Source organism: Salvelinus fontinalis, chromosome 23 (assembly GCF_029448725.1).
Source record: "Salvelinus fontinalis isolate EN_2023a chromosome 23, ASM2944872v1, whole genome shotgun sequence".
NCBI lineage: Eukaryota > Metazoa > Chordata > Actinopteri > Salmoniformes > Salmonidae > Salvelinus > Salvelinus fontinalis.
Genome location: NC_074687.1, coordinates 15,719,548 through 15,745,717, shown reverse-complemented (window position 1 = coordinate 15,745,717; position 26,170 = coordinate 15,719,548). Strand labels below are relative to the sequence as shown.

Here is a 26,170-nt window from a genome sequence, read left to right as displayed (position 1 = left end):
ATAAATCAGTTTTAGGCTACTGGAATATTTTGCAGTTTTTTTAATTTATTTTTTTCATTGGGGCAACCTCAGAGCAGGCCCAGCTTGCTCCCACTTGATAACTCCGTGGCAGGCAGCAGATTGCCATATAAAGACACAACGTCTTTCATTTCTCTTAGTGAAGTTGTCCTAGGTTGCATGTCACTTCCTTCCTAGTACATTTGAATAGATTCGTTGTCAGTTGATTCTGAGGGAGAGACAGTGCACTGCCTGTCAAGCAGTGAGAGCAGCAGACACACTGAAGGAAGGAGAGTGAGTCAGAAACCACAAAGACAGGCCTTCCAGTCAACTCACCTCCCTAAGGTAATTCAATCTCTTGACCTTGGGGCCTCTCTGTGTCAGTGTCTGTGTGTGCCTCTGCATGTGTCAGTATTTCATTGAATCTACAGGGAAGATGGTCTGTGACTGCATGTTGATTTTGATGAGGATGAAGATGAATGATGATGATAAGGATGATGAGTTTCTGTTGCTTTAACAGTCCACAAGTGTTCACAGATGGTCCTGTGTGTTAATAGATGGTGTCTTCCTGGATCTGAGGGCAGCATCTGTAGTTTGCATTGATTTACAGTAGCCTAACAATATGCTTAATAATCATAAAGTATCCTCTTGCTACTTTATCATCCAAGGATTGTTGTTACACAGTCACACAATACATTGATACAGTATTACACAAGTTGTTATATAGCCCTATAGTGAATTCTGATGTTCACAAGAGAAGCATTGCCATGTCATGACTTTAGTTTTAGTATCAGCATGGTGGCAGAGACCAGAAGTAGTCTAAATCATTGCATAGTGTTTAAACAGGAAGTTAGTTGGGTTGTGGTTAGCCTTGCTGCAACTGCTGAAAATTCTAACATGTGAAAGCCAACAGTAACATAGTTAAACATTTACATTTTCTAAAAGTTTCCAACATCTCATCACTAGTCATCCAATAATGTGTGCTTACATGTTAAGCATGTGGAATTTGCTGGCACATACACATCTGTAATCTTCAACTCACCACTTCTGTATTCATTTAGAAATTATGAACAATAAATAATACATACTGTATGTTGTCTTTCAATAGTGCTTGAATAATTAATAACACACTACACTTAAAGGGGCAGTGCAGTTAACTTAATTTTCCTTTTTTTTTAACGATATTTACAAACTATGAGGTCGAAATAACACTCTTAAATTGTGCAAAAGGTGATAATGCCCTTTTTGTGTAAGAGCTGTTTTTTTATGCCTGAAATTTCAGCCTGTTTAGGTGGTGCAAATCTTTTGGCCCACATCTTGATTATAATAGACCAATGACTGTTCATCTGGGTAAGGTGGTGGGCTCTAGACCATCCTATCAGCCGATCAGGGCTGTGCATGTAAATATCTTAACATTTGTTTCCTAACATCCACATGATCAGACTGAGCATTTCAAGGGCCAAAGGAGGCTCAGATAACAAATATATTTTGGAGTTATTTTCATTAAATAAACAGTAATGACCAAGATTTGCATGTGAAATCCGCGGTACCATGACTGATGTTTGTGGGTATTGCAGTTTTACTTCCATAAAGGCCCTTGATGATTTTAGTGGCTGAGACCACAGGTAATCCTTGATGATTGATGATGGTTTTAAGGATTTCAAATCAAGGAACTGGATTTTCTTGAGGAAAGATAACACCCCTCATGATCAAATTGCAAAGACACATTTACTTCATCATCTAAAAGGCAGGTAGCCTAGTGGTTAGAGCGTTGGGCCAGTAACTGAAAGGTAGCTGGATCGAGTCTCTGTAGTTCTGCCCCTTAGCAAGGCAGTTAACCTACTGTTCTCCGGTAGGCCGTCATTGTAAATAAGAATTTGTTCTTAACTGACTTGCCTAGTTAAATAAAGGTTCATTATTATTATTATTTTTTTTAAAATAAAGTCTGGGTAAATGTCAGCCCTAAAAAGGCAGTAATATCCTATAGTTAGATTAGTGAACATTACACTGTGCCATCCAGTGTGTGGTTTATTGAATAATCAGAGTGTGTTTCAGTGCTGATTGGAATGTAATGCTTACAAAGTGACAAAGCTGGTAATTTTGAGCCATGGTGTGTAAAGACATCAGTTTCACTTCTGTTTCTGACCTCTATAGCTATAGTGTGAGAAAGGGAACAAAACCCGGATTTCCTTGTTTTTACTTATTTGAGCATTCAAAACTGTGCTACTACATACCCACTGGGCAAAAAGTGGTTGAATCAACTTTTTTACACATCATTTCAACAAAAAATTGTAATGTTATGCTGAATCAACGTGGAAAACTAATTGGATTTGCAAAAAGTCATCAACATAAGGGATATAAAAAAACGTTTTTACCCAACTTTTAACCTAAATCCAATGACATGATGACATTTTTGTTGATTTCACATTGAAGTCACAGAAACTCAACTGAAATTAAATCAAAACTAGACGTTGAAATAATATCTGTGCCCAGTGGGTACATTGTTGAATATAGATGAATAATGGTCTCTAGACCCTTCTCCACACTATATGTTTAGAAAACCATCGATGCAATCTCAAGGAGCCAAGCTGATTTGTCCTGATGCGATGGGTGACAATGGAAAGAGAAACATTTGTTACTCATCTCCAAACTTCACACCTCTGAGGCAAGCAGAGCAGACCTAGTTTGAAGTAGGTCTCTGTCTCTAACATGACCTTATATCTCTCGCTGTATCTGGGGTATGCAGCTTTAGCGTCCTCATTGAAACCACACAGTGAATGGCAGCTATTCTTCCTGTCTGTTATCACTACAGCTACATCTACTCCCCTCTCAACTCAGACTGGGGCCTGAAATGTACATTCAGTCCTAAGGCAGATTAAATAAAGACATGAATAAAGATATGAATCGTGTGAATGACCTCACCACCTTAGCAGAAGTAGGAAGGAAGTAGCTCGCTAGAAGCAGGATGTTTCACAAAGAAATAGACATCAGAGCCCAGAACCTCTGGGTAGAGCACATTTTTTTGAAATTATCACAATGATAAAATGCTGAAATTTAATATTTATTCTAGTTCCTCCCTGTTGAGTATGTTCAGTACCGTATGGTTTTAGTGAAAAAAGGTGAAGTTATGTGTAACTGGTTTCAGATTCCACAAGATGGCTGCTCCAGCACAGATCTCTCAGGATGAGTTGGAGGAACTGAGAGAAGCCTTTGCTAAGATCGGTGAGAGCCTGACAGGGAAATTCTTTGTAGACTCACTTCACTCTTATCCTGGGTCCCTGGTTATTTTTGCATTCAACAAGGCTATATTCTATGTGACCTTTGACCTATATTTCTTATTCCAGATGTTGATTCTCACGGCCACATTGGCACAGATGAGCTCAATGACCTGTTCAAAGCTGCCAACCTGCCATTGCCAGGATACAGAGTCCGAGAGATCATCCAGGATCTTACCAAGACAGGAGACCTGCATGACGGCAAAGTCACCTTCAACGAGTTTGCCAATGTAAGTTCAGAGGTCAATAGGTCAAAATCAATGGCAGTTACAGAAAGTCAATGTCAAAGAAGAGCAGACCATACTTTGACATCTTGACATGACACCAGAGATACATGGTCTCATCTCTTCTCATTCACTAAGGTGGTCCATGGACTGAAGAGCACAGAGGTGGCTAAGACCTTCAAGAAAGCTATCAACAAGAAGGAGGGCATCTATGCTGTAGCAGGAACCTCAGAGCAGTCTAGCTCAGGCACACAGCACTCCTACTCAGGTGACTGTCCCTACTTGTTTCACTGGCTGAGAATACCCCCAAGATATCTACTTCAGTCTGTCTAGATACATCTGTAGCCAACATCACACAGGAAGCACTTATCATTCAAATGAGGCATACAGAACCATATCTATCTCTATATGTGGAGCAATCCATCAGTACAACAAGACATCCTGGTCTGTGAAGTTACACATCTATACGTCTCTGATTGGCCAATGTATACAAATATTTCTCCATAAATACAAATACTCCTACATGTATAATGTTGTGCATTCCCCCCATGCCCACACATTTCTCCACTGACAGAGGAGGAGAAGGTGGCTTTTGTGAACTGGGTGAATAAGGCATTGGAGAAAGACCCAGACTGCAAGCATGTCCTCCCCATGGACCCCACCACTAACGACCTGTTCACCGCTGTCGGAGATGGGATCGTTCTATGGTACTTTCTAACTGGTCTCATGGACTTACTTTAGAGTATGTGCAACCTTGATGATATAAATCAATCCCTACAGAAATATTCTATTGATATCAACCTATGCACCTCTCCTTCACCTGGTAGTAAGATGATCAATCAGTCCGTTCCGGACACCATCGATGAGAGAACCATCAACAAGAAGAAGCTCACACCCTTCACCATCCAGGTAACCTTTTACAGACTGTTCAACACCAGCTGACTCAGAGGACTGCAGCTTTGTATAACCCATTGACAGTCATTTCTGTGTCATTATATACAGTATATACTGTATGCCATGCACAGGTATCTATACTGTTTTGTGTGCTCTAACAGGAGAATCTGAACCTGGCTCTTAACTCTGCGTCGGCCATCGGCTGCCACGTGGTAAACATCGGAGCAGAGGACCTGAAGGAAGGCAGGCAGCATCTGGTCCTAGGCCTGCTCTGGCAGGTCATCAAGATCGGCTTGTTTGCAGACATTGAGATCAGCAGAAACGAAGGTGTGTGTGTTAAATGTTTATTTGAATATGGATTTTCAATGTTTTGGTGTGTTTTATAACTTTATAACATGTGAGTGTGTATGGATATCTATAGTACTGTACATCACTTGATCTCTGTAGCTATGTATGTTAATGAGTGTGTTATTTCAATGATGTGTGTGTGCAGCTCTGATAGCCCTGCTGAGGGATGGGGAGAGCCTGGAGGACCTGATGAAGCTTTCCCCAGAGGAGCTGCTGCTGCGCTGGGCCAACTACCACCTGGAGGAGGCCGGCTGCTCCAAGATCAACAACTTCAGCTCTGACATCAAGGTGGGTCATACGCACCATGTCTGTCCTGGATAATCATTAGACTGTGTCAGTCCTGGATCGTCATATGACTGTGTTGGTACTGGATTGTCATATGACTGTGTCGGTCCGGGATCTTTTTGTGCATTTGTGATTGTATAAATTTTCTGTTTTGCATTACAGGATTCAAAGGCCTACTACAACATCCTGAACCAAGTGGCCCCTAAGGGAGATGAGGAGGGAATCCCTCTGATTGCCATCGACATTTCAGGGATAAGGGTACATGGTCATCCCACCCTAGAAAACATCATCCATTACAATTCCATTTTAGGCAACCTGATCAACAGACAGTGCTGTTCTTCTTTTTTGGTTAAAAGTGCCTAAAAGTGACCATATTATCAATGAGTGATGCATCATAGATACAGTAGATGTTGTTGTTAAATCTCTCCCTACCGCCCCCTGCAGGAGAAAGAGGACATAAAGAGAGCAGAGTGCATGTTGGAGCAGGCTGACCGTCTTGGCTGCCGACAGTTCGTCACAGCAACCGACGTAGTCCGCGGCAACCCCAAGCTGAACTTGGCGTACATTGCCAACCTGTTTAATAAGTATCCTGCCCTGAAGAAGCCAGAGAACCAGGACATTGACTGGAGCTCCATCGAGGGTCAGGACCATCCCAAACCATAACCTAGTTCCTGAGCATCCCCTCTTCCTGATTAAATAATATAAACCATATATACAGTACAAGGCCTGAACCAGTGTGTAATGTTATCTGTCACTTACAGGTGAGACCAGAGAGGAGCGCACCTTCAGGAACTGGATGAATTCCCTGGGGGTCAACCCTCGTGTCAACCACCTCTATGTGTAAGTACAGTACAGGTCACTCCATCTTAATATACACCATTTCCAACCATTTACAATCATTTGGAAACCACACTAATGTAATGTGTGTGCATGTTTTACAGGGACATAGATGATGCTTTGGTCATCTTCCAGCTCTATGAGAAGATCAATGTGCCAGTGGATTGGGACAGAGTAAACAAACCCCCTTACTCCAAACTGGGCAGCAACATGAAGAAGGTGAGACTACGAACAATAAGTGTTCTCCCACAGTGCGATCATGATTAAACTGATCAATTGATTTAATTATTATTCATTGATTTATTATGCGTTTGTCTGTGCCAGTTGGAGAACTGTAACTATGCAGTGGAGCTGGGGAAGAATGAGGCTAAGTTCTCCCTGGTGGGCATTGCTGGACAGGACCTGAATGAGGGCAACCGAAAACTCACCCAGGCCCTGCTGTGGCAGCTGATGAGAAGGTAATGCAACAGAACATGAATAAAAATGCCTTAGATATTTTTTCCCCTGTTCAGGTCATGTGATCAGGAAAAACTCATAAGCAGGCCCAGTGCCAACTCCATAATTCCACATTTAGAAGGATCCATCTCTTTCTCTCAGGTACACGCTGAACATTCTGGAGGAGCTTGGTGACGGGCAGAAGGTGAATGACGACACCATCGTCACCTGGGTCAACGACACACTCACACAGGCTGGCAAAGGCACCATCTCTGGATTCAAGGTAGGCTGTAACTCTAACATTTTCCTGACCATGGTACCTTTTTTGAAGTACTAGACTTCATTCTACTTTTCCAAGTAGAGTAAGTAAAAAATAAAGCACACACCACAGCAATAGCTCAGTGTGTGTGTACCTCTGTAGGATGGGTCCATAACCACCAGTATGCCAGTCCTGGACCTGATTGATGCCATCCAGCCAGGCTCCATCCGCTATGATCTAATCAAGGTGGAGGACCTGACTGAGGAAGAGAAGCTCAATAATGCCAAGTACGTACCATGTGATGATAACATTTGAGTACTAGCTTGATGAAATTAAATGTTCAGGACAACAGCTAAGATGTCCCCTAAATCCTGCCTATTGTCAGGTATGCCATCTCCATGGCCAGGAAAATCGGAGCGCGGGTGTACGCCCTGCCTGAGGACCTAGTGGAGGTGAAACCTAAGATGGTGATGACAGTGTTCGCCTGCCTGATGGCCCGGGGCATGAAGAGTCCCGTGTAGCTCAGTTGGTAGAGCATGGCGCTTGCAACGCCAGGGTTGTGGGTTCGATTCCCACGGGGGGCCAGTACAAAAAAGTATGAATGTATGTACTTGTAAGTCGCTCTGGATAAGAGCGTCTGCTAAATGACTTAAATGTAAATGTAAGAGGGTGTAGTGGTCACAACCCCACAGAACACATCACATGAAGAGGTGATCAGTAGAACAACCAGAATCAGGTTACAGAAGATATCAGCTCACTAGGTCAATACTAATTCAGTAATGTAGCTAGTATGTCTGGAAATCAGTGATTCAAAACTCAGGGCTGATAATGAAGAGCAGAAAACAAATAATAATACTGTACCTGGAGTTATACTGGAAATATATATTTTTTTAAAAGTTTAATGTAGCATCTTATTTTGATAAGATTTAGCTCTTTTTTACATAGAAACTTCTTTACTTGATGCTATTAATTTCAAATTGTGACCATTTTGCTTTCAGACTAACATTTGTGAAAAGATATCAAGGAAACAGATTTTATAAAATAATTTAAAACGAATGTTGTGCATCTTGGTTTTGTTCACATGTATTATAATGCACATGCACTACACCTGTACATCAGTATGAGCAGTTCCCTTACAAATAGTTGTTCTGCATTGAGAACCTATTCATGTCATAAATCATCTAGTTCCCTCATTCAAAAGAGAATCCAACATTCCTGTATCTGCATGTACTGTATGTCTCACCATGTTCAGTAGAAAATACAATCCAACAACCCAGATGGTTCATTACATATCCATTTAATGAAACAAAAGCAACAAGCATCAATCTATGGAGGGAAAAAAAACAGTTTCAAAATCTATTTTCAAAATATGTCCATCTTTGTCCAGAAAAGAGAGATGAAAAACAGTAACTGAGTTCAAAGCTGGACTCCAGGCGGGTACTGGTGAGATCGTGAGGATTGTCTGGGTGGTTATACAGCCTTGGTCAGTTTCTCTTGGTTGGGACGCTATTTAGCGGGTTGTGCCTCTGTGGGCTTACTACCTGGGGGTGTTATTTGGCACAACAGGCTACTTGCCACGTTCTATGTACTATGAAACCGTTATTTGGCAGGTTTGACCTCTGGGGGGATTTCTCCTGTATCCAGGGTCTTGAGGAGGCGGAAGAGGCCAGCTGCTTCCCGTATGCGGCTGAACTCAATGCAAAAGGCCTGCACCTCGATGAACAGGTCCTGCACGTTGATGATCTTGTTCCGGATCAGAGACTGAAGGAACACACACACCAGGCGCACCAGGCGGTTCTGCAAATGGAAACAGAGGTTTTACATAAACATCTGGACCACTGACTAACACAGTGGAGCACTGACTAACTTTAGTAAAAGAAACGGTCATCTTGAGCAGGGAGAACCCACAAATGAACTTCCTGTTACAAATTTCTGAGAAAGTGGCATGCATCCTCTGGTAAGACAAGCATTTCAATGTTACTGAAAGGCCAAACATCAGGCTCCTGTCAAGGCCCTTCCACAGTCCTCCTTACCTGCATGTACTTGTCTTTGATCTGTTCACACGTGGAGATACAGTTGGAGATGTACAGGTGAATGAACTCTGGAGGGAGGTCCACAGCAGTTGTCAGCCTGTGCACACAAAGAATAACACATAAATAAACAGAAAAATAAACACATTTTAAAACAGATTGTAGACAACGGAATTGTATAAATCAAATTCTATCCAAAGTCCACACCTATTGACCACCTCCATGGAGTGCAGGGACATGTCCATGTTGACCAGGACGGAGAAGTACTCCGTGATCTGGCTGGACTGCATCAGTTTGAGAAGCATCTCGATGGCCACCAGAGGGTTGTTTTCCACCAAGTCAGGCAGCTTGGCCGGGGTCAGACCGATGTGGTACACCAGCTTCGGATCCTTCTCCAGCTCACTCAGGAGCTGTAGGGAGAGAGCAATATTTAGAGAGACATTCAGGTTGAACTCCCAAGCGAAGGTCATGTTTGAAATATATAAAATACAGTTGAGTAGACAGTGTACCTGTCTACTCACCTGTGACTGCTGCTGGGCAGACAGTGGGCTCTTGAATGCCTTGGCCATGATGCGTTTGATCTCCACACCCGTGCTGTTCTTCACACACATGGAGCGGTCCCACTGCACACGGTGGTCGGGCTCCGTGGGGTTTAGCCAAGCCAGCTCATCCTCACACACGTGCAAGGGAGGAGGCGGCCGGATGAACTCTGGACGAAAGTGACCTGGGGGAGGTAGGGTCACAGGGAGGCATTACAGGCTGGATATATGGCTTGTCTTACATGATACTTGGGACATGGTATATACTTCACAGTATCATTCCTGTGTCATTACAATACCAAGCTAATGAAAAGACATACAAAAGCTTTGGAAATCATTTAAGGAACTAGGCTGTAGTAGTACTACCAAAAACAAACTAAACAGTATTGGACTAAACATCAAAGGGGAGATGGTATATGAAAAAGCAGAGGTTGCCAATGAATTCAACTCTTTTTACTTCTGTTGCCAGCAAGCTGGTTAGCAAGCTGCCCACCAGTTCTGGTTTGTATGGAAGCAACCAAGTCAAGAAGTATTATGTAGAGTTAGGGGTTCAGCCAAACTCTTTTTCTTTTGCAAAGGTAGCAACAGCCAAAATAGTCAGTATGCTGGCAGAGCTTAAATGCTCCAAAGCCAGAGGCCTGGATAATATTCCTGCAAGGTTTCTAATAGATTCTGCTGAGCAAATTGGCCCTTGTATTACGCATATTGTTAATCTCTCTCTTGAACAAGGCACCTTTCCCAGGGACATGAAACAAGCTAAAGTTATACCTCTGTATAAGAAGGGGATAAAGTCTGACCCTGGGAATTATAGGCCTGTATCTATCCTCTGTGTAACATCAAAGATCCTGGAGAGAATTGTACATGAGCAAATGTATGAATATGTTAACAAACAGGGTCTAATGTATGATTTTCAGTCGGGTTTTAGAAAAACATACTCCACTGATTCATGTCTACTTTACTTGACAGACTTCATCAGGAAAGAGATTGATGAGGGAAATCTGTGTGGAATGGTACTGCTTGACCTACAGAAGGCCTTTGATACAGTTAACCACTGTCTCCTAATCTCCAACCTGGAGGCACTGGGGTTAAGTATCCCTCTAGGCTGTGTAAAGTCCTATTTATCAAGAAGGGAACAAGTAGTAGAGGTTAATGGTTCACGGTCTCAGGCAAAACCAATGAGTTGTGGCGTTCCGCAGGGGAGCGTGCTTGGGCCTCTGCTGTTTTTATTGTATATTAATGGTATGAAAGATGCTTGTTCTTGCCGTCTTTTTCTTTATGCAGATGACTCTACACTTCTGGTGTCTCACAAAAGTAAAACTGTTGGAAAGCATACTTAGCACAAAGCTTACTAACATTAGCAAATGGCTTGGAGATAATAAGCTATCTCTGCACTTAGGGAAAACTGAAGAAATTATTTTTGGATCCAGACCTAAATTGTGTAGGTTGTCTGAAATCAGAGTGGAGTTAGGGGGTGACGTGCTGACTACTAAAACCTCTGTTAGCTACTTGGGATGTATCCTTGATGGAAGCTTGGGAGGTGTGAGCATGGCCAATAAGGTGCTAGGGAAGGTTAATGCCAGGATTAAGATTTTGGCTAGAAAGTCCAAGTTTCTTGATAAGGACTCCATGAAAGTGCTAGCTACTGCCCTCATTCAATGCCATTTTGATTATGCTAGTACTTCCTGGTTTGGGGGCTTATCTAAACTTATGAACGGGAAGCTCCAGATAGCCCAGAATAAGTTGATCAGGGTAGTATTGAAGGTGAGTCCACGTACTCACATAGGCAGGAGCTGCTTTCAGGAACTAAACTGGCTGCCTGTTGAGGCTAGGGTGTCCCAGATTAGACTAGGTTTGGTTTACAGGAGTATTTATGGTCCTGCGCCCAGATATTTAAGTGATTACTTTCCTCGTGATAGGGATGCACACAATCACAGCACCAGATCAGATGTTGCTGATTGATGTGTGCTTATACAGGTTCAGGAGTAATGCTGGAAAAGGTACTTTCTTGTATACTGGAGCCTCAGAATGGAATGAGTTGCCTCTGCCTATAAAAACAACGTCCTCTCTGGACAGCTTTAAAAATAAAGTAAAAATATGTTTGATGTCCTCTGTGGCCATATGAATAACCCCTATGATGTAACTGGAATGATGAGATAGCTGTTCTTCTTTTATGTTTTTGTTTTATTATTTCACTGCCATACTGTGTTCGATCTTGTATAGCCATCTTGTCTCAAGAGGACCACAATGGAAATAAGTCCCAGACTTTATTGTGTGTTATCCTCAATGATTGTATTCATGTGCATGTATGGCTTTTAAGTTTTATGTGTGCTTGTTTTTTTTAAATGGTCATATTAATACAACTAAAACTACACCACATGACCAGAGGTATGTGGACACCTGCTCGTTGAGCATCTCATTCCAAAATCATGGGCATTAATATGGAGTTGGTCCCCTCCCTTTGCTACTACAAGAGGGTGCATTGTCATGCTAAAACAGGAAAGGGCCTTCCCCAAACTGTTTTCACAAAGTTGGAAGCACAGAATTGTCTAAAATGTCATTGTATGTAGCATTAAGATTTCACTTCACTGGAACTAAGGGGCCTATTCCTCCTCCACCAAACTTTACAGTTGGCTCTATGCATTCGGGCAGGTAGCGTTCTCCTGGCAGCGGCCAAAGACGGATTTGTCCATCGGACTGCCAAATGGTGAAGCGTGATTCATCACTCCAGAGAACGCGCTTCCATTGCTCCATCCATCCTCCGCTTGACATTGCACATGGTGATCTTAGGCTTGTGTGCGGCTGCTCAGCCATGGAAACCCATTTCATGAAGCTCCCAACAAACAGTTATTGTGCTGACGTTGCGTCCAGAGGCAGTTTGGAACTCGGTAGTGAGTGTTGCAACCGAGGACAGACGATTTTTACGCGCTACGTGCTTCAGCACTTGGCAGTCCCGTTCTGTGAGTTTGTGTGGCCTACCACTTCACGGTTGAGCCGTTGCTGCTCCTAGATGTTTCCACTTCACAATAACAGCACTTACAGTTGAAGGGGGCAGCTCTAGCAGGGCAGAAATTTGTCCTGCTAGGACTTGATGGAATGGGGACATCCTATGCCACGTTAACAGTCACTGAGATCTTCAGTAAGGCCATTCTACTGCCAATGTTTGTCTATGGAGATTGCATGGCTGTGTGCTCAATTGTATACACCTGTCAGCAATGGGTGTGGCTGAAATAGCCAAATCCACTAATTTGAAGGGGTGTGGTGTTCACATACTTTTGTATACAGTTGAAGTCGGAAGTTTACATACACCTTAGCCAAATACATTTAAACTCAGTTTTTCACAATTCCTGACATTTAATCCGAGTAAAAATTCCCTGTCTTAGGTCAGTTAGGATCACCACTTTATTTTAAGAATGTGTAATGTCAGAATAATAGTAGAGAGAATGATTTATTTCAGCTTGCGGCCTTTCAGGTTATGTCGATTTAGGACTCGTTTTACTGTGGATATAGATACTTTTGTACCTGTGTCCTCCAGCATCTTCACAAGGTCCTTTGCTGTTGTTCTGGGATTGATTTGCACTTTTCGCACCAAAGTAAGTTCATCTCTAGGAGACAGAACGTGTCTCCTTCCTGAGCAGTGTGACGGCTACGTGGTCCCATGGTGTTTATACTTGCGTACTATTGTTTGTACAGATGAACGTGGTACCTTCAGGCGTTTGGAAATTGATCCCAAGGATGAACCAGACTTGTGGAGGTCTAAAAAAGAAAAGCTCTGAAGTCTTAGCTGATTTCTTTTTATTTTCCCATGATGTCAAGAAAAGAGGCACGGAGTTTAAAGGTAGGCCTTGAAATACATCCGCAGGTACACCTCTAATATACTCAAATTATGAATTAGCCCATCAGAAGCTTCTAAAGCCATGACATAATTTTCTGGAATTTTCCAAGCTGTTTAAAAGCACAGTCAACTTAGTGCATGTAAACTTCTGACCCACGGGAATTGTGACACAGAGATTATTTCACTTATAATTCATTCTGTAAACAATTGTTGGAAAAATTGCACAAAGTAGATGTCCTAACCGACTTGCCAAAACTATAGCTTGTTATTAACAAGAAATTTGTGGAGTGATTGAAAAACTAGTTTTAATAACTCCAACCTAAGTGTATGTAAACTTCCTACTTCAACTGTATGTAGTGCATGTTTTTGTGTCAACATACACCTTACTTATGTCATCCATAAACATAACAGACAGACTAATAACAAACTGAATGATGAAATGCTCCACTTACTCTCCAGTGGAGGTCGAGGCCCAGTGACCAGAGACTCTGTGATCTGATTGGCCACTGAGCTGTCGAACCCAGAATTGGAAGAATCTGGATCCGGGTCGTTGAGGATGCTGGGGAAGCTGGCCTTACTCTGGGTGGGTAGTTCTGACTGGCGCTCTGCAGGTTAAAGGGGAGAGAGAGGAATAAGAAAGTTTATATATGAAGTGTTAGAATTGCTGCATAGTAAAGTGTAAAGAACTGTCTGTTGTACTACAGTATGGATATGAGAGGTTTTATGTCTCAACACAAGCACATCTCAATAGGTGGATTTCTAACCAAAAAATGTACAATTCCCCATCATACGTAACTATTTTTGAGTTGTCTAAAATTCCTGAGATTCTGTAACCATCCTCCATACAAGATACATGAAGTGCATACATTCAGGTACTGTACCTGCCAATGCCAACTGCAGCCCACTAATGTCTATGGACTGTGGCATGTTCCCCACGTCCATGCAGGACACCTGTCTGGGGGTCTTCTTGAAGAGTTCCCTTGGAGGCGCCAGCATTAGCTGGGAGAGGAAGAACTTCTCGGGCTGTGTAATGGGTGGCAGGAATCCTATGAACAGTCACATGATCAGGATATACTTGAGTTGATATGATGAAAGCAACACACTGCTGGTAAAAACTTTGGACAATACTTCTTACTATCCAAATGGATTACATTTGATATTTTAGCAGACACTCACCAGACAGTTGTTTTTCCTGCTCATCCCCAACTGGGGAGGGGTTCAGCAAGTGCGCAAAGACAGCGGCAAAGGGATTGGCGGCCAGTGGCTCTGTGCGGTACATCTCCCAGAGGAGGTAGAGGGCAGTCAGGCGCTGTGCAGAGCTTGGCAGAAGGTCCGGCTGTTGCAGTAGCATCACCAAAACCGATCCTACTCGGAAATGTTCGGCCTTCGCGAAGTAATGATGAAAGGCCGATGATAGACTTTCGAAAGTGTTGGTGCAAGCTTCCTCTGAGATGATTCCCAAGAGGTTGGAGAGCTCCTTCGGGGCAAGTGTCATTGTACCTATGTTGTTGATAGCTAGCTTTTAGATATGTGACCAAAATGATAAATCACTGCTTGCAAGTAGTCTTTTATAATTGTACGTAGGTCGCGTTATTCAGTTCATACTTAAAACGAAGCTAGATACATTTCCACAAACTCCACAGGAGTGCAGATATGGGCAGCTAGATAAATTAGAAAATGCTAGTTAGCTTACGAGCTAGCTTGTCACCAAAGTCATTGTAAAAGTAAGTTATACAGCTAAACAAATTCGACCTTGATCAACTAAAAAAATGCATACCAGACTTACTGGTCGTAAAAGCATGAATCTAATTATTATCAAATGTTTAATAAGAAGTAAGGTAGCGTTTCTCAGCTGTTTTCCCATCAGTTTCCACTTCGTTCACAACATTGCAGCGTTGAGTTTTGACCTTTGACTCGACCCCGGTAACACCGTGCATTACGGGAGATGTAGTAAAGAAGATTATGCGTTTATTTCTGCTTGCTCTGGACTTCTCGTGACTACAACAAACATTATCTACAAATTACAGATAACACATTACTTAAAAATGTGATGTAATTGATTAATTGTTTCGGGAAAGCACTGCAAAAAATTTCGTGTCAGAGACGGAAGAGGAAGCGAGACATCCCACTCGCTGTTTTATTTCTGGTTCATATACAAGTCAATAAACTCAGCAGACCAGACACAGTTTTATTTGTATTTATTTTTTCTTCTTTTTTTTGTTTATGTTTCAGCTTATTTTTATTGTATTTTACATACAAAAAAAAAAAAAAAAAGAAAAAAAAAGAATCCAAGCAGTACATTTACATTTACATTTAAGTCATTTAGCAGACGCTCTTATCCAGAGCGACTTACAAATTGGACATCTCTCCACAATAGTGTAAAATCTTCATAAATGCGTTCAATTATAAATCTACTGATGTCTTGCCACAGTTTTCTTACATGTATACAATACCAAAAAAGATGCAACACTGGTTCTGGGTGGTCATTACAAAAGGAGCAATTTGAGTTGATGTTTTCCTTAAACTTCTTCATATAGTGGTTGGCAGGATAATATTTATGAATAATTTTAAAGGAAACCTCCTTAATTTTGTTAAGAAGTAGGTATGTGTGTGGCAACATCCAAACTTTTTTCCAACAGATATTATCAATAAATCCATTCCAATAAGGCATTTACATTTACATTTACATTTAAGTCATTTAGCAGACGCTCTTATCCAGAGCGACTTACAAATTGGTCCATTCACCTTATGATATCCAGTGGAACAACCACTTTACAATAGTGCATCTAAATCTTTTAAGGGGGGGGGGGGGGGGGGTTAGAAGGATTACTTTATCCTATCCTAGGTATTCCTTAAAGAGGTGGGGCATGACATAAGGTATAGATACAACATCCTGCTAAAACAAGGTTCGTATCGCTCTGTTGTTGGATGGGCCAAAAGAAGAGAGAAACAAATCTTTTCCTACTGATGAGTCAACAGGGTCAATTGAAGGTAGGCTCTGAGGGTCAGGTCTTGACATGTTCCTGAATAACAGAGCAACACCTGAGGGAATGGCGTCTAAAACAATTGCAAAATCTTTAGGTGTTACAGGGACCTTGTAAAGAGATAAGAATTCCTTATAACTGAGTAAAAGACCCTCTGCATTTACCAGTTGGCTCACCAATAGGATATTATTTCGGAACCAATATTCTAAAAACAAAGAAGTATTTTTATACAATATATCCCGATTATTCCATATATAATATCTGTGTGGAGAAAAATGGTGTTTATAAATTAAGGACCATGACAAGGAAACCTGCAGATGAAAAGCAGAAAGTTTCACTGGAACTGTTCACAAACACAAACAGAGCCCCAGGACAGCAACACAATTAGACCCAACCAAATCATGAGAAAACAAAAAGATAATTACTTGATACATTGGAAAAAATTTACAAAAAACTGAGCAAACTAGAATGCTATTTGGCCCTAAACAGAGAGTACACAGTGGCAGCATACCTGACCACTGTGACTGACCCAAAATTAAGGAAAGCTTTGACTATGTACAGACTCAGTGAGTATAGCCTTGCTACACCATTGTAAATACAACCTATATTTATGTTTATTTATTTTCCCTTTTGTACATGAACTATTTGCACATCATTACAACACTGTATATATATATATACATTTGAAACATCTTTATTATTTTGTAAGTGTAATGTTTACTGTTAATTTTGTATTGTTTATTTCACTAAGTGTTTATCTATTTATCTTTCTTTGGCAATGTAAACACATGTTTCCCATACCAATAAAGCCCTTGAATTGAAATTTTATCCACCAATATTTCTTTCGTGCTTTTAGAACGACCCGGATGTGAACCCGCTTTCGTTGCCTTTTAATACCCACAAGTCTTTGCAACTTCCTTTCCGACATTTCTCGGGCAGAGTGAGTACTGCTTTGCCAAATGCGTGTTATTTATCTAACTTCATCCTTACCGTATGTTAATATAATCCAATGTTTTAATTACGTAATTGCAAGAGGAGATACTGAACTCCCTAAACGATTCAATGGTGGTTGAATATTCCCAAATTATTAATTGAAACGTGTAGTCACTAAGCAGTCTGCTAACCGCACGTCTACAACCAGTAGTCAGCTAAACGGAACTATTGTGTGATAAATGTCTCGGTTGTATAGGGTATTAGTCCTTTGTTTAGGTCTGGGATCCCCAATTTCTGTTTCACAACATCCCATTGTTACTCATGTAAAGTTAGTCAGAAACCAATTGCTGTAACTCACTAGTTAAACTAGCAAGCCAGATCTATACCACTGTCATTAGCTAGCCGGCTGTATTGCCTGGCGTCAGCAGCCAGATGTATACCCAAAGATGTATAAACAGACAATCATATCAGTCAACTATCAAATTAACAGTTTATGCTACAAAACCAAATTTATAAGAGGTTTTAAAAATAGTGTAATGAAACAGCAGGGAGTCAGGTCTCGAACCCTTGACCTTCTAGCCGGAGGTCCGGCGCGCTATCGACTGTGCCGCAAAAGCATGCTCCTGCGGCACAGTCGATTTCCGCGCTTATAAACCCAGGGTCGTTACACTACTCCCTCCTTTCAAAGAGCGCGTCCTCGCGACTCTACGTCGTACAGGAACGCACTCACCGGCCAAGCACACGCACTGTCGTGGATGCAAGGTCCGATCACTTCTGACACCGATGTAATGAAACAGGCAGGGAGCAGGTCTTGAACCTCTAGCCCGAGGTCTGGCGCGCTATCGACTGTGCGATTTCCGCGCTTTTAAACCCAGGGTCGTTACACTAGATTATATTTGATTTAACATTTCATGACGTCACGTACACGAAGGCATTGTTGGTTGAATAGACTTATGCATTTCAACGCATGATTAATATAATTCGCCAATACATTTATTGGTCGTTCAAAGAAATACTGCTATCGGGTTGTAAATCACAGATGGCCTGGTAAATTGTTTGAAGCTTCCATTCGGGATGTACTGTTTCAGTTTCAATTACTCAGTATGTTGGACCAAAATGGAGGAATGTAAGTAACTAAGGCTGTTATTGTCAATACAATCAAACTAGCAGGGCAATAATCAAATCTGCCAAATGAAATTGTATTTGTCACATGCGCCGAATACAACCAGTGTAGACCTAACAGTGAAATGCTTACTTAACAAGCCCTTAACCAACAATGTAGCTTTAAGGAAATACCTATAATAAAACAAGACGAATAACAAATAATTAAAGAGCAGCAGTAAATACCGGTGTTGAGGTAATATGTACATGTAGGTAGAGTTATTAAAGTGGCTATGCATAAATAATAACACAGTAGTAGCAGCAGCGTAGAAGAGGTGGGGCAGTGCAAATAGTCTGGGTAGCCATTTGATTAGATAATGGGCTAGTGTATCTATTTATCAAGCTAAAAACACAGCCTAACATTCGCTAGCTGCTAGGAGGATGCCATGTCATTGGAGGAGTGGGTGAGTGACTGACTTTCCCCCTCGTTTTCGGTGGCAGGTGTAATTTGGTTATCTAGCAACAACTTGAAAGAATGTTGTACAGTTTGCATAGCTCTTGGGTTCGCAAATTCACTCTGGCTATCTACTCCGATTTCAGATCACTCCTCCAAATGTGACAGAGCTAGGCTGGACAATAGAACGAGTCAACGTTCACCCAAGGCTGAAAAACAGCCTTGGGTTGGCTAAACTGGAACGCTAGCGCTAGCCCATGGCAAATTAATGGAATCGAACGTTAGCAGAGCCTGTTTTGACTGGAGTGATGCTTAGAAATCCATTTCGCCTAAATGGCACAAAAAAAGAACCCTTTTTATTTTACCACAATCTGTTCGTCTGACGAAATTGGAAAAAACTACTCATGTAGAAAGTAAACATCCGCACCTCGATTGTGCGCTTATGTCTGCGTAATGAAATGGTAAAGAAAAAACTAAAACTTCTGATTTATTTCTGGTCTGGTGATCGATGACAAACGAGCTCGCTGCCCAGACTTACATAATTACAAAGAGGAGATTATCCTGATTTTAAAATGGTGCCCGACTTGAAAAAATCTAAATATACACATTGTGAGATATTTGGTGAAATAGACAGACATATTTCCCCTATAGGAATCAATGGGACAACCTCAAGATGTTTACATTTAATTTATTTAACTAGGCAAGTCAGTTATGAACAAATTCTTATTTATAATGATGGCCTGGGAACAGTGGGTTAACTGCCTTGTTCAGGGGCCGAACGACAGATTTTTACCTCGTCAGCTCGTGGATTCAATCTAGTAACCTTTCGGTTACTGGCCCAAGGCTCTAACCACTAGGCTACCCGCCGCCCCAGGTTCCTTGAGTTTCATGAGTCATTTTTTGTTTACATTTTAACTATAAACGACGTGAGCAGGTCTCATTGCCAAGAATAGCGAAGCAGGCATTGTGACATAGAAAAATAAGCTGGGAATGGAACATTCGGAAGGAGAATTGGTGCCACGGTGCTCAATAGAACTAATAGGAGCCGGCAAGGTGAAAAATGTCCTAAAATGAGGCCTGCTTTTTCGTGATTACTTCTAAATGACGGCAAGCAGCTGGGAAATATGGGCATGTTATGAAACTGGGCTCCACAGTGGATGCAATGAACTAGTTTTTATTTATTTAGAAAAAAGCGTTTCTAGCCTACCAGAGCTTAGAATAACTGATGAATTTACTGAAGGCGCACACCGGCTGAATATGACTGGTGTCGGCTGAATATGACTGGTGTTGGTAAACGTAGGCAAAACATTTTTATAGTTAGTCATGAACGCTCTAGATAACATGTAAACAGACTAGCTAACCAGCTCTGCTACGGCGCGTAAGATGGTCAGTGTGGTGTTCTCAAATTTAATTTGTGCCTGGAAGTAGCTAGCTAGCCAACTTGATTAATTTAGCTTGGGTGTTTCGTTGTAGGCAAGCAGCAGAATGATTTATTTATTTGACCTTTAACTAGGCAAGTCAGTTAGGATGTCAGGATGTAGTGTATCAGTGCATTATTTAGGGCCAACTAGCTTACAAAGTTTGAGAGGATTTGTCTAATGGTCGTTTGTTTGGTTTTAGCTCATCTTGCTCTGGCTAGCATTAGTTGTTGATCTTGTTGATGTGCATAACTGAGGGAGAGAGAGCATACCTTTTCATGGTTGTTTGATAAATAGGACTGTAAAGTTCCCATATGTAAGAGGACTCCGTGGTATAGACATATTTGCAGATATCCATTCAGGTGTATTTTGTGGCTTTTGCCGAATGCGTTCTAATGATCTAAAGTCACACTGTTGTAACTGCTGGTTAACACAGTCAAGTTCAAAGTGAATGATGCACAAAAGGCCTACTGTATCTCTGGTTGTCCATGGTGAACCACTATGCGTAGACTCCGGTCCTAGACTAGACAATATTTTATTTACAATAGTGTATATGAACAGATTTTAATAAGATTTAATGTTGCTAAAATGCTGTCAGTTCCATTTTAAGCTCAGTGCTGACTTGGTAGGGGGCCACTCCTTTTAAGCGAATAAGCAGTGGACACTTGAGGAATGCATGTCTTGTCTCTGGTTATGAGCAAAAGGTTAGTCAATGTTTTATGTGATGTCTTTTCTTAGATGGCGCCAAACAAGAAGGGCGGTGAGAAAAAGAAGGGGCGTTCTGCCATCAACGAGGTTGTGACCAGGGAGTACACCGTCAACATCCACAAGCGCATACATGGCGTGTGAGTACACTGTCTGGGGGCATGGCACTGAGTCTGCTGCTATAGAGTTATGGATGTGTGCTATCTACATACGGTTTGAAGGAAGTACTCTGTATGCTTGCAAGATGTCTTTGTTACTTTGATGGCTGGTCAAAGGTAATTTGGTGGGCTATTCCACTGAAGAGGATTAAAGGGAATGGTGGAGGTAAAATTATCAGAGGCAGTTGACACTATTTTGATTTTGTACATTACATTTACATTTAAGTCATTTAGCAGACGCTCTTATCCAGAGCGACTTACAAATTGGTGCATTCACCTTATGATATCCAGTGGAACAACCACTTTACAATAGTGCATCTAACTCTTTTAAGGGGGGGGGTTAGAAGAATTACTTTATCCTATCCTAGGTATTCCTTAAAGAGGTGGGGTTTCAGGTGTCTCCGGAAGGTGGTGATTGACTCCGCTGACCTGGCGTCGTGAGGGAGCTTGTTCCACCATTGGGGTGCCAGAGCAGCGAACAGTCCTGACTGGGCTGAGCGGGAACTGTACCTCCTCAGAGGTAGGGAGGCGAGCAGGCCAGAGGTGGATGAACGCAGTGCCCTTGTTTGGGTGTAGGGCCTGATCAGAGCCTGAAGGTACGGAGGTGCCGTTCCCCTCACAGCTCCGTAGGCAAGCACCATGGTCTTGTAGCGGATGCGAGCTTCAACTGGAAGCCAGTGGAGAGAGCGGAGGAGCGGGGTGACGTGAGATAACTTGGGAAAGTTGAACACCAGACGTGCTGCGGCGTTCTGGATGAGTTGTAGGGGTTTAATGGCACAGGCAGGGAGCCCAGCCAACAGCGAGTTGCAGTAATCCAGACGGGAGATGACAAGTGCCTGGATTAGGACCTGCGCCGCTTCCTGCGTGAGGCAGGGTCGTACTCTGCGAATGTTGTAGAGCATGAACCTACAGGAACGGGTCACCGCCTTGATGTTAGTTGAGAACGACAGGGTGTTGTCCAGGATCACGCCAAGGTTCTTAGCACTCTGGGAGGAGGACACAATGGAGTTGTCAACCGTGATGGCGAGATCATGGAACGGGCAGTCCTTCCCCGGGAGGAAGAGCAGCTCCGTCTTGCCGAGGTTCAGCTTGAGGTGGTGATCCGTCATCCACACTGATATGTCTGCCAGACATGCAGAGATGCGATTCACCACCTGGTTATCAGAGGGGGGAAAGGAGAAGATTAATTGTGTGTCGTCTGCATAGCAATGATAGGAGAGACCATGTGAGGATATGACAGAGCCAAGTGACTTGGTGTATAGCGAGAATAGGAGAGGGCCTAGAACAGAGCCCTGGGGGACACCAGTGGTGAGAGCACGTGGTGCGGAGACAGATTCTCGCCACGCCACCTGGTAGGAGCGACCTGTCAGGTAGGACGCAATCCAAGCGTGGGCCGCGCCGGAGATGCCCAGCTCGGAGAGGGTGGAGAGGAGGATCTGATGGTTCACAGTATCAAAGGCAGCCGATAGGTCTAGAAGGATGAGAGCAGAGGAGAGAGAGTTAGCTTTAGCAGTGCGGAGCGCCTCCGTGACACAGAGAAGAGCAGTCTCAGTTGAGTGACTAGTCTTGAAACCTGACTGATTTGGATCAAGAAGGTCATTCTGAGAGAGATAGCAGGAGAGCTGTCCAAGGACGGCACGTTCAAGAGTTTTGGAGAGAAAAGAAAGAAGGGATACTGGTCTGTAGTTGTTGACATCGGAGGGATCGAGTGTAGGTTTTTTCAGAAGGGGTGCAACTCTCGCTCTCTTGAAGACGGAAGGGACGTAGCCAGCGGTCAAGGATGAGTTGATGAGCGAGGTGAGGTAAGGGAGAAGGTCTCCGGAAATGGTCTGGAGAAGAGAGGAGGGGATAGGGTCAAGCGGGCAGGTTGTTGGGCGGCCGGCCGTCACAAGACGCGAGATTTCATCTGGAGAGAGAGGGGAGAAAGAGGTCAAAGCACAGGGTAGGGCAGTGTGAGCAGAACCAGCGGTGTCGTTTGACTTAGCAAACGAGGATCGGATGTCGTCGACCTTCTTTTCAAAATGGTTGACGAAGTCATCAGCGGAGAGGGAGAAGGGGGAGGAGGATTCAGGAGGGAGGAGAAGGTGGCAAAGAGCTTCCTAGGGTTAGAGGCAGATGCTTGGAATTTAGAGTGGTAGAAATTGGCTTTAGCAGCAGAGACAGAAGAGGAGAATGTAGAGAGGAGGGAGTGAAAGAATGCCAGGTCCGCAGGGAGGCGAGTTTTCCTCCATTTCCGCTCGGCTGCCCGGAGCCCTGTTCTGTGAGCTCGCAATGAGTCGTCGAGCCACGGAGCAGGAGGGGAGGACCGAGCCGGCCTGGAGGATAGGGGACATAGAGAGTCAAAGGATGCAGAAAGGGAGGAGAGGAGGGTTGAGGAGGCAGAATCAGGAGATAGGTTGGAGAAGGTTTGAGCAGAGGGAAGAGATGATAGGATGGAAGAGGAGAGAGTAGCGGGGGAGAGAGAGCGAAGGTTGGGACGGCGCGATACCATCCGAGTAGGGGCAGTGTGGGCAGTGTTGGATGAGAGCGAGAGGGAAAAGGATACAAGGTAGTGGTCGGAGACTTGGAAGGGAGTTGCAATGAGATTAGTGGAAGAACAGCATCTAGTAAAGATGAGGTCAAGCGTATTGCCTGCCTTGTGAGTAGGGGGGGAAGGTGAGAGGGTGAGGTCAAAAGAGGAGAGGAGTGGAAAGAAGGAGGCAGAGAGGAATGAGTCAAAGGTAGACGGGAGGAGGTTAAAGTCACCCAGAACTGTGAGAGGTGAGCCATCCTCAGGAAAGGAACTTATCAGGGCGTCAAGCTCATTGATGAACTCTCCAAGGGAACCTGGAGGGCGATAAATGATAAGGATGTTAAGCTTGAAAGGGATGGTAACTGTGACAGCATGGAATTCAAAGGAGGCGATAGACAGATGGGTCAGGGGAGAAAGAGAGAATGTCCACTTGGGAGAGATGAGGATCCCAGTGCCACCACCCCGCTGACCAGAAGCTCTCGGGGTGTGCGAGAACACGTGGGCAGACGAGGAGAGAGCAGTAGGAGTAGCAGTGTTATCAGTGGTAATCCATGTTTCCGTCAGTGCCAAGAAGTCGAGGGACTGGAGGGAAGCATAGGCTGAGATGAACTCTGCCTTGTTGGCCGCAGATCGGCAGTTCCAGAGGCTGCCTGAGACCTGGAACTCCACGTGGGTCGTGCGCGCTGGGACCACCAGGTTAGAGTAGCAGCGGCCACGCGGTGTGAAGCGTTTGTATGGTCTGTGGAGCAAAGCGGAACATACTGTACATGCTGAATGTTGGAAGTGTGCTGTTGCTTATGCGAAAGAATGTGAGTTGCCAGTGTGAATGGGCTTAGGCTACGTTGTGACTCTATTTTTCTTTCCAAGGTCGTCATAGGTGGACAAGCAGCTGTGTAGTGTTGTCCATTGCTGGATGCTTATTTTGGAACTGCAATAAGGGTCCTTTTCACAAGGGCTTCCGTTGTTATATTGCTTAGAAAAATAGACATTGCTTGCTCTGACAAATGTGATGATTTTATCAACCTATTTGATAATCCTGTGCATGTAATTAACGTTGCTTCTCGCTCTGTCCCGTCAGGTCCTTCAAGAGGAGGGCACCTCGTGCTCTCAAGGAGATACGCAAGTTTGCCATGAAGGAGATGGGAACCCCTGATGTACGCATCGACACTCGCCTGAACAAGGCTGTATGGACCAAGGGTGTGAAGTAAGCAAACGCCTGTGTTTCTTGCGACAGAGGCCATAGCCTGCTGGTCACTGGTACAGAAAAGGTTGAGCTTAACTTGATTGACTGATATATTTCAAAACTGATACTTGAAACTGTCATATTAGCCAATTTGAGTGACACTGAGTTGAGGGTACAGTATACTACTACAGGTTAATGCTTTAAGTGCAATACGTGTTGGGACGATATGCACTTAACCGTAGTATGAAATGGATTATATTGAATTCCAAATTGCTGTGCAGCCTTGTCAAATTCAGTGCTTCCTCTACAATGGACTGCACTGGCCAAAATGGCTGCCATAGTGAAACTAGTTCATGGGCCTCGCATTCCTTTTCCATGAATGTTGGGGATAAATTTGTGCTAATGACAATTGATTGTTGATTTCAGTGATGTACATTGTCTGTCCGTTACGTCTAATTGAATTGAAAGTTTAAAATCAGGATCTCTCCCGGTCTCTCTCTTTTATCTCTATTTTTCCCTCCCTCTATCTCTCATAGCAGAAAAAACACTCTCACCCCTGTCCTATCTGCTTCATGCAGTGTTGTACTGATTTCAAGGGGTAGAGGCTAGTTAGCCCAGGCGGATATCCACTTTGACCAAGCCAGCATCAGTGCTGGCTTCAGAGCGAAGTAATATCCTGTTATGCTTGGCGATGGGTGTAGAGTTGGCACAATTAATACAAGTTGAGGCGTGTAAAGTTTTCCACAATCCCATGCACTAAAACTGAGCACATTTCTCCATGTTAACTGATATTTTGTATGTTATTTCAGGAATGTCCCATACCGTATGCGTGTGCGCCTGTCAAGGAAACGCAATGAAGACGAGGACTCTCCCAACAAACTATACACCCTCGTCACATACGTTCCTGTCACAACATACAAAGGTAAGTCCAACATTTGCTTGGCTGTGTGCTGTGTGCACTGCTGAATAGTATCCACAAGTGTACTTGCATTTCTGAGGTTGGTGATCTGGTGTATATGAAATGAGCAATACTTGTATGTCACCCACTGGGTGCAAAATACCCCTGTGGGTGACCTTAATGAACAAATTGTGGCAGACTTATTTTCAGATCGGCTGCCTGCAAATGGGTATACAAGGTGGAGGACCTGATTGTTTTCTTTTCTCTACAGGTCTGCAGACGGTCAATGTGGATGAGAACTAATTATTCACTGGTGTTGAAATAAATGTATAAAAGAAACTGCAGTCTTGGATATATTTTTTCAATCGGAGTTTATGCACTCACTAATTTTGATTATTGGTGGAGCAATTGCATTAAATTATATTTTAATTTTCTTTCTAGAGTAAGTGTCTGATTTAGTGTTGGTGTAACCGATGTGAAATGGCTAGCCGTCACTCGCTCTGAGCCCTGAAGTAGTTTTTCTCCTTGCTCTGCAAGGGCCGTGGCTTTTGTGGCGCGATGGATAACGATGCTTCAAGTGTGGCTGTTGTTGTGTGCAGAGGGTCCCTGGTTCGAGCCCAGGTAGGGGCGAGGAGAGGGACGGAAGTTATACTGTTACATTGATGCTGTTGACCCGGATCACTGGTTGCTGCGGAAAAGGAGGAGGTCAAAAGGGGGGTGAGTGTAACCGATGTGAAATGGTTAGCGGTGGTGCGCGCTAATAGCGTTTTAATCGGTGACGTCACTCGCTCTGAGACCTAGAAGTAGTTGTTCCCCTTGCTCGGCAAGGGCCGCGGCTTTTGTGGCGCAATGGGTAACGATGCTTCGTG

The 26,170-nt window shown here is 43.2% G+C and overlaps 3 protein-coding genes and 1 non-coding gene across 6 annotated transcripts; 3 read left to right on the top strand and 1 right to left on the bottom strand.

Annotated features, from left to right (window-relative positions):
• Positions 1 to 196: 196 nt before the first annotated feature.
• Positions 197 to 7,610, top strand: LOC129820903 (plastin-2). Of its 2 annotated transcripts, XM_055878007.1 has the most exons (17): positions 197 to 342; positions 3,143 to 3,219; positions 3,342 to 3,502; positions 3,635 to 3,764; positions 4,071 to 4,203; positions 4,324 to 4,405; positions 4,552 to 4,717; positions 4,884 to 5,026; positions 5,186 to 5,281; positions 5,468 to 5,663; positions 5,785 to 5,863; positions 5,965 to 6,079; positions 6,185 to 6,318; positions 6,458 to 6,578; positions 6,717 to 6,841; positions 6,940 to 7,065; positions 7,223 to 7,610. In XM_055878007.1, the coding sequence occupies exons 2-17, from the start codon at positions 3,153 to 3,155 to the stop codon at positions 7,227 to 7,229; spliced, it is 1,881 nt and encodes a 626-aa protein (XP_055733982.1). In that variant the 5' UTR covers positions 197 to 342; positions 3,143 to 3,152; the 3' UTR covers positions 7,230 to 7,610. The 2 variants fall into 2 exon arrangements, with proteins under 2 accessions (XP_055733982.1, XP_055733981.1); XM_055878006.1 differs by having other exon boundaries at positions 6,940 to 7,610.
• A 225-nt stretch (positions 7,611 to 7,835) lies between these two features.
• LOC129820904 (CCR4-NOT transcription complex subunit 11) lies at positions 7,836 to 15,061 on the bottom strand. Of its 2 annotated transcripts, none has more exons than XM_055878008.1 (7): positions 14,132 to 15,061; positions 13,837 to 14,001; positions 13,408 to 13,560; positions 9,094 to 9,308; positions 8,792 to 8,994; positions 8,588 to 8,684; positions 7,836 to 8,351 (listed from the first exon to the last, which is right to left on the bottom strand). In XM_055878008.1, the coding sequence occupies exons 1-7, from the start codon at positions 14,448 to 14,450 to the stop codon at positions 8,154 to 8,156; spliced, it is 1,350 nt and encodes a 449-aa protein (XP_055733983.1). In that variant the 5' UTR covers positions 14,451 to 15,061; the 3' UTR covers positions 7,836 to 8,153. The 2 variants fall into 2 exon arrangements, with proteins under 2 accessions (XP_055733983.1, XP_055733984.1); XM_055878009.1 differs by having other exon boundaries at positions 9,106 to 9,308; positions 14,132 to 15,060.
• A 1,735-nt stretch (positions 15,062 to 16,796) lies between these two features.
• On the top strand, positions 16,797 to 25,640 carry LOC129820905 (60S ribosomal protein L31). The gene is made up of 5 exons (XM_055878010.1): positions 16,797 to 16,879; positions 20,584 to 20,690; positions 24,299 to 24,424; positions 25,213 to 25,325; positions 25,573 to 25,640. The coding sequence occupies exons 2-5, from the start codon at positions 20,584 to 20,586 to the stop codon at positions 25,602 to 25,604; spliced, it is 378 nt and encodes a 125-aa protein (XP_055733985.1). The 5' UTR covers positions 16,797 to 16,879; the 3' UTR covers positions 25,605 to 25,640.
• Positions 24,680 to 24,814, top strand: LOC129821633 (small nucleolar RNA SNORA5). Its single transcript, XR_008754389.1, has one exon. It is a non-coding gene; the product is annotated as a small nucleolar RNA SNORA5 (small nucleolar RNA).
• Positions 25,641 to 26,170: the final 530 nt, after the last annotated feature.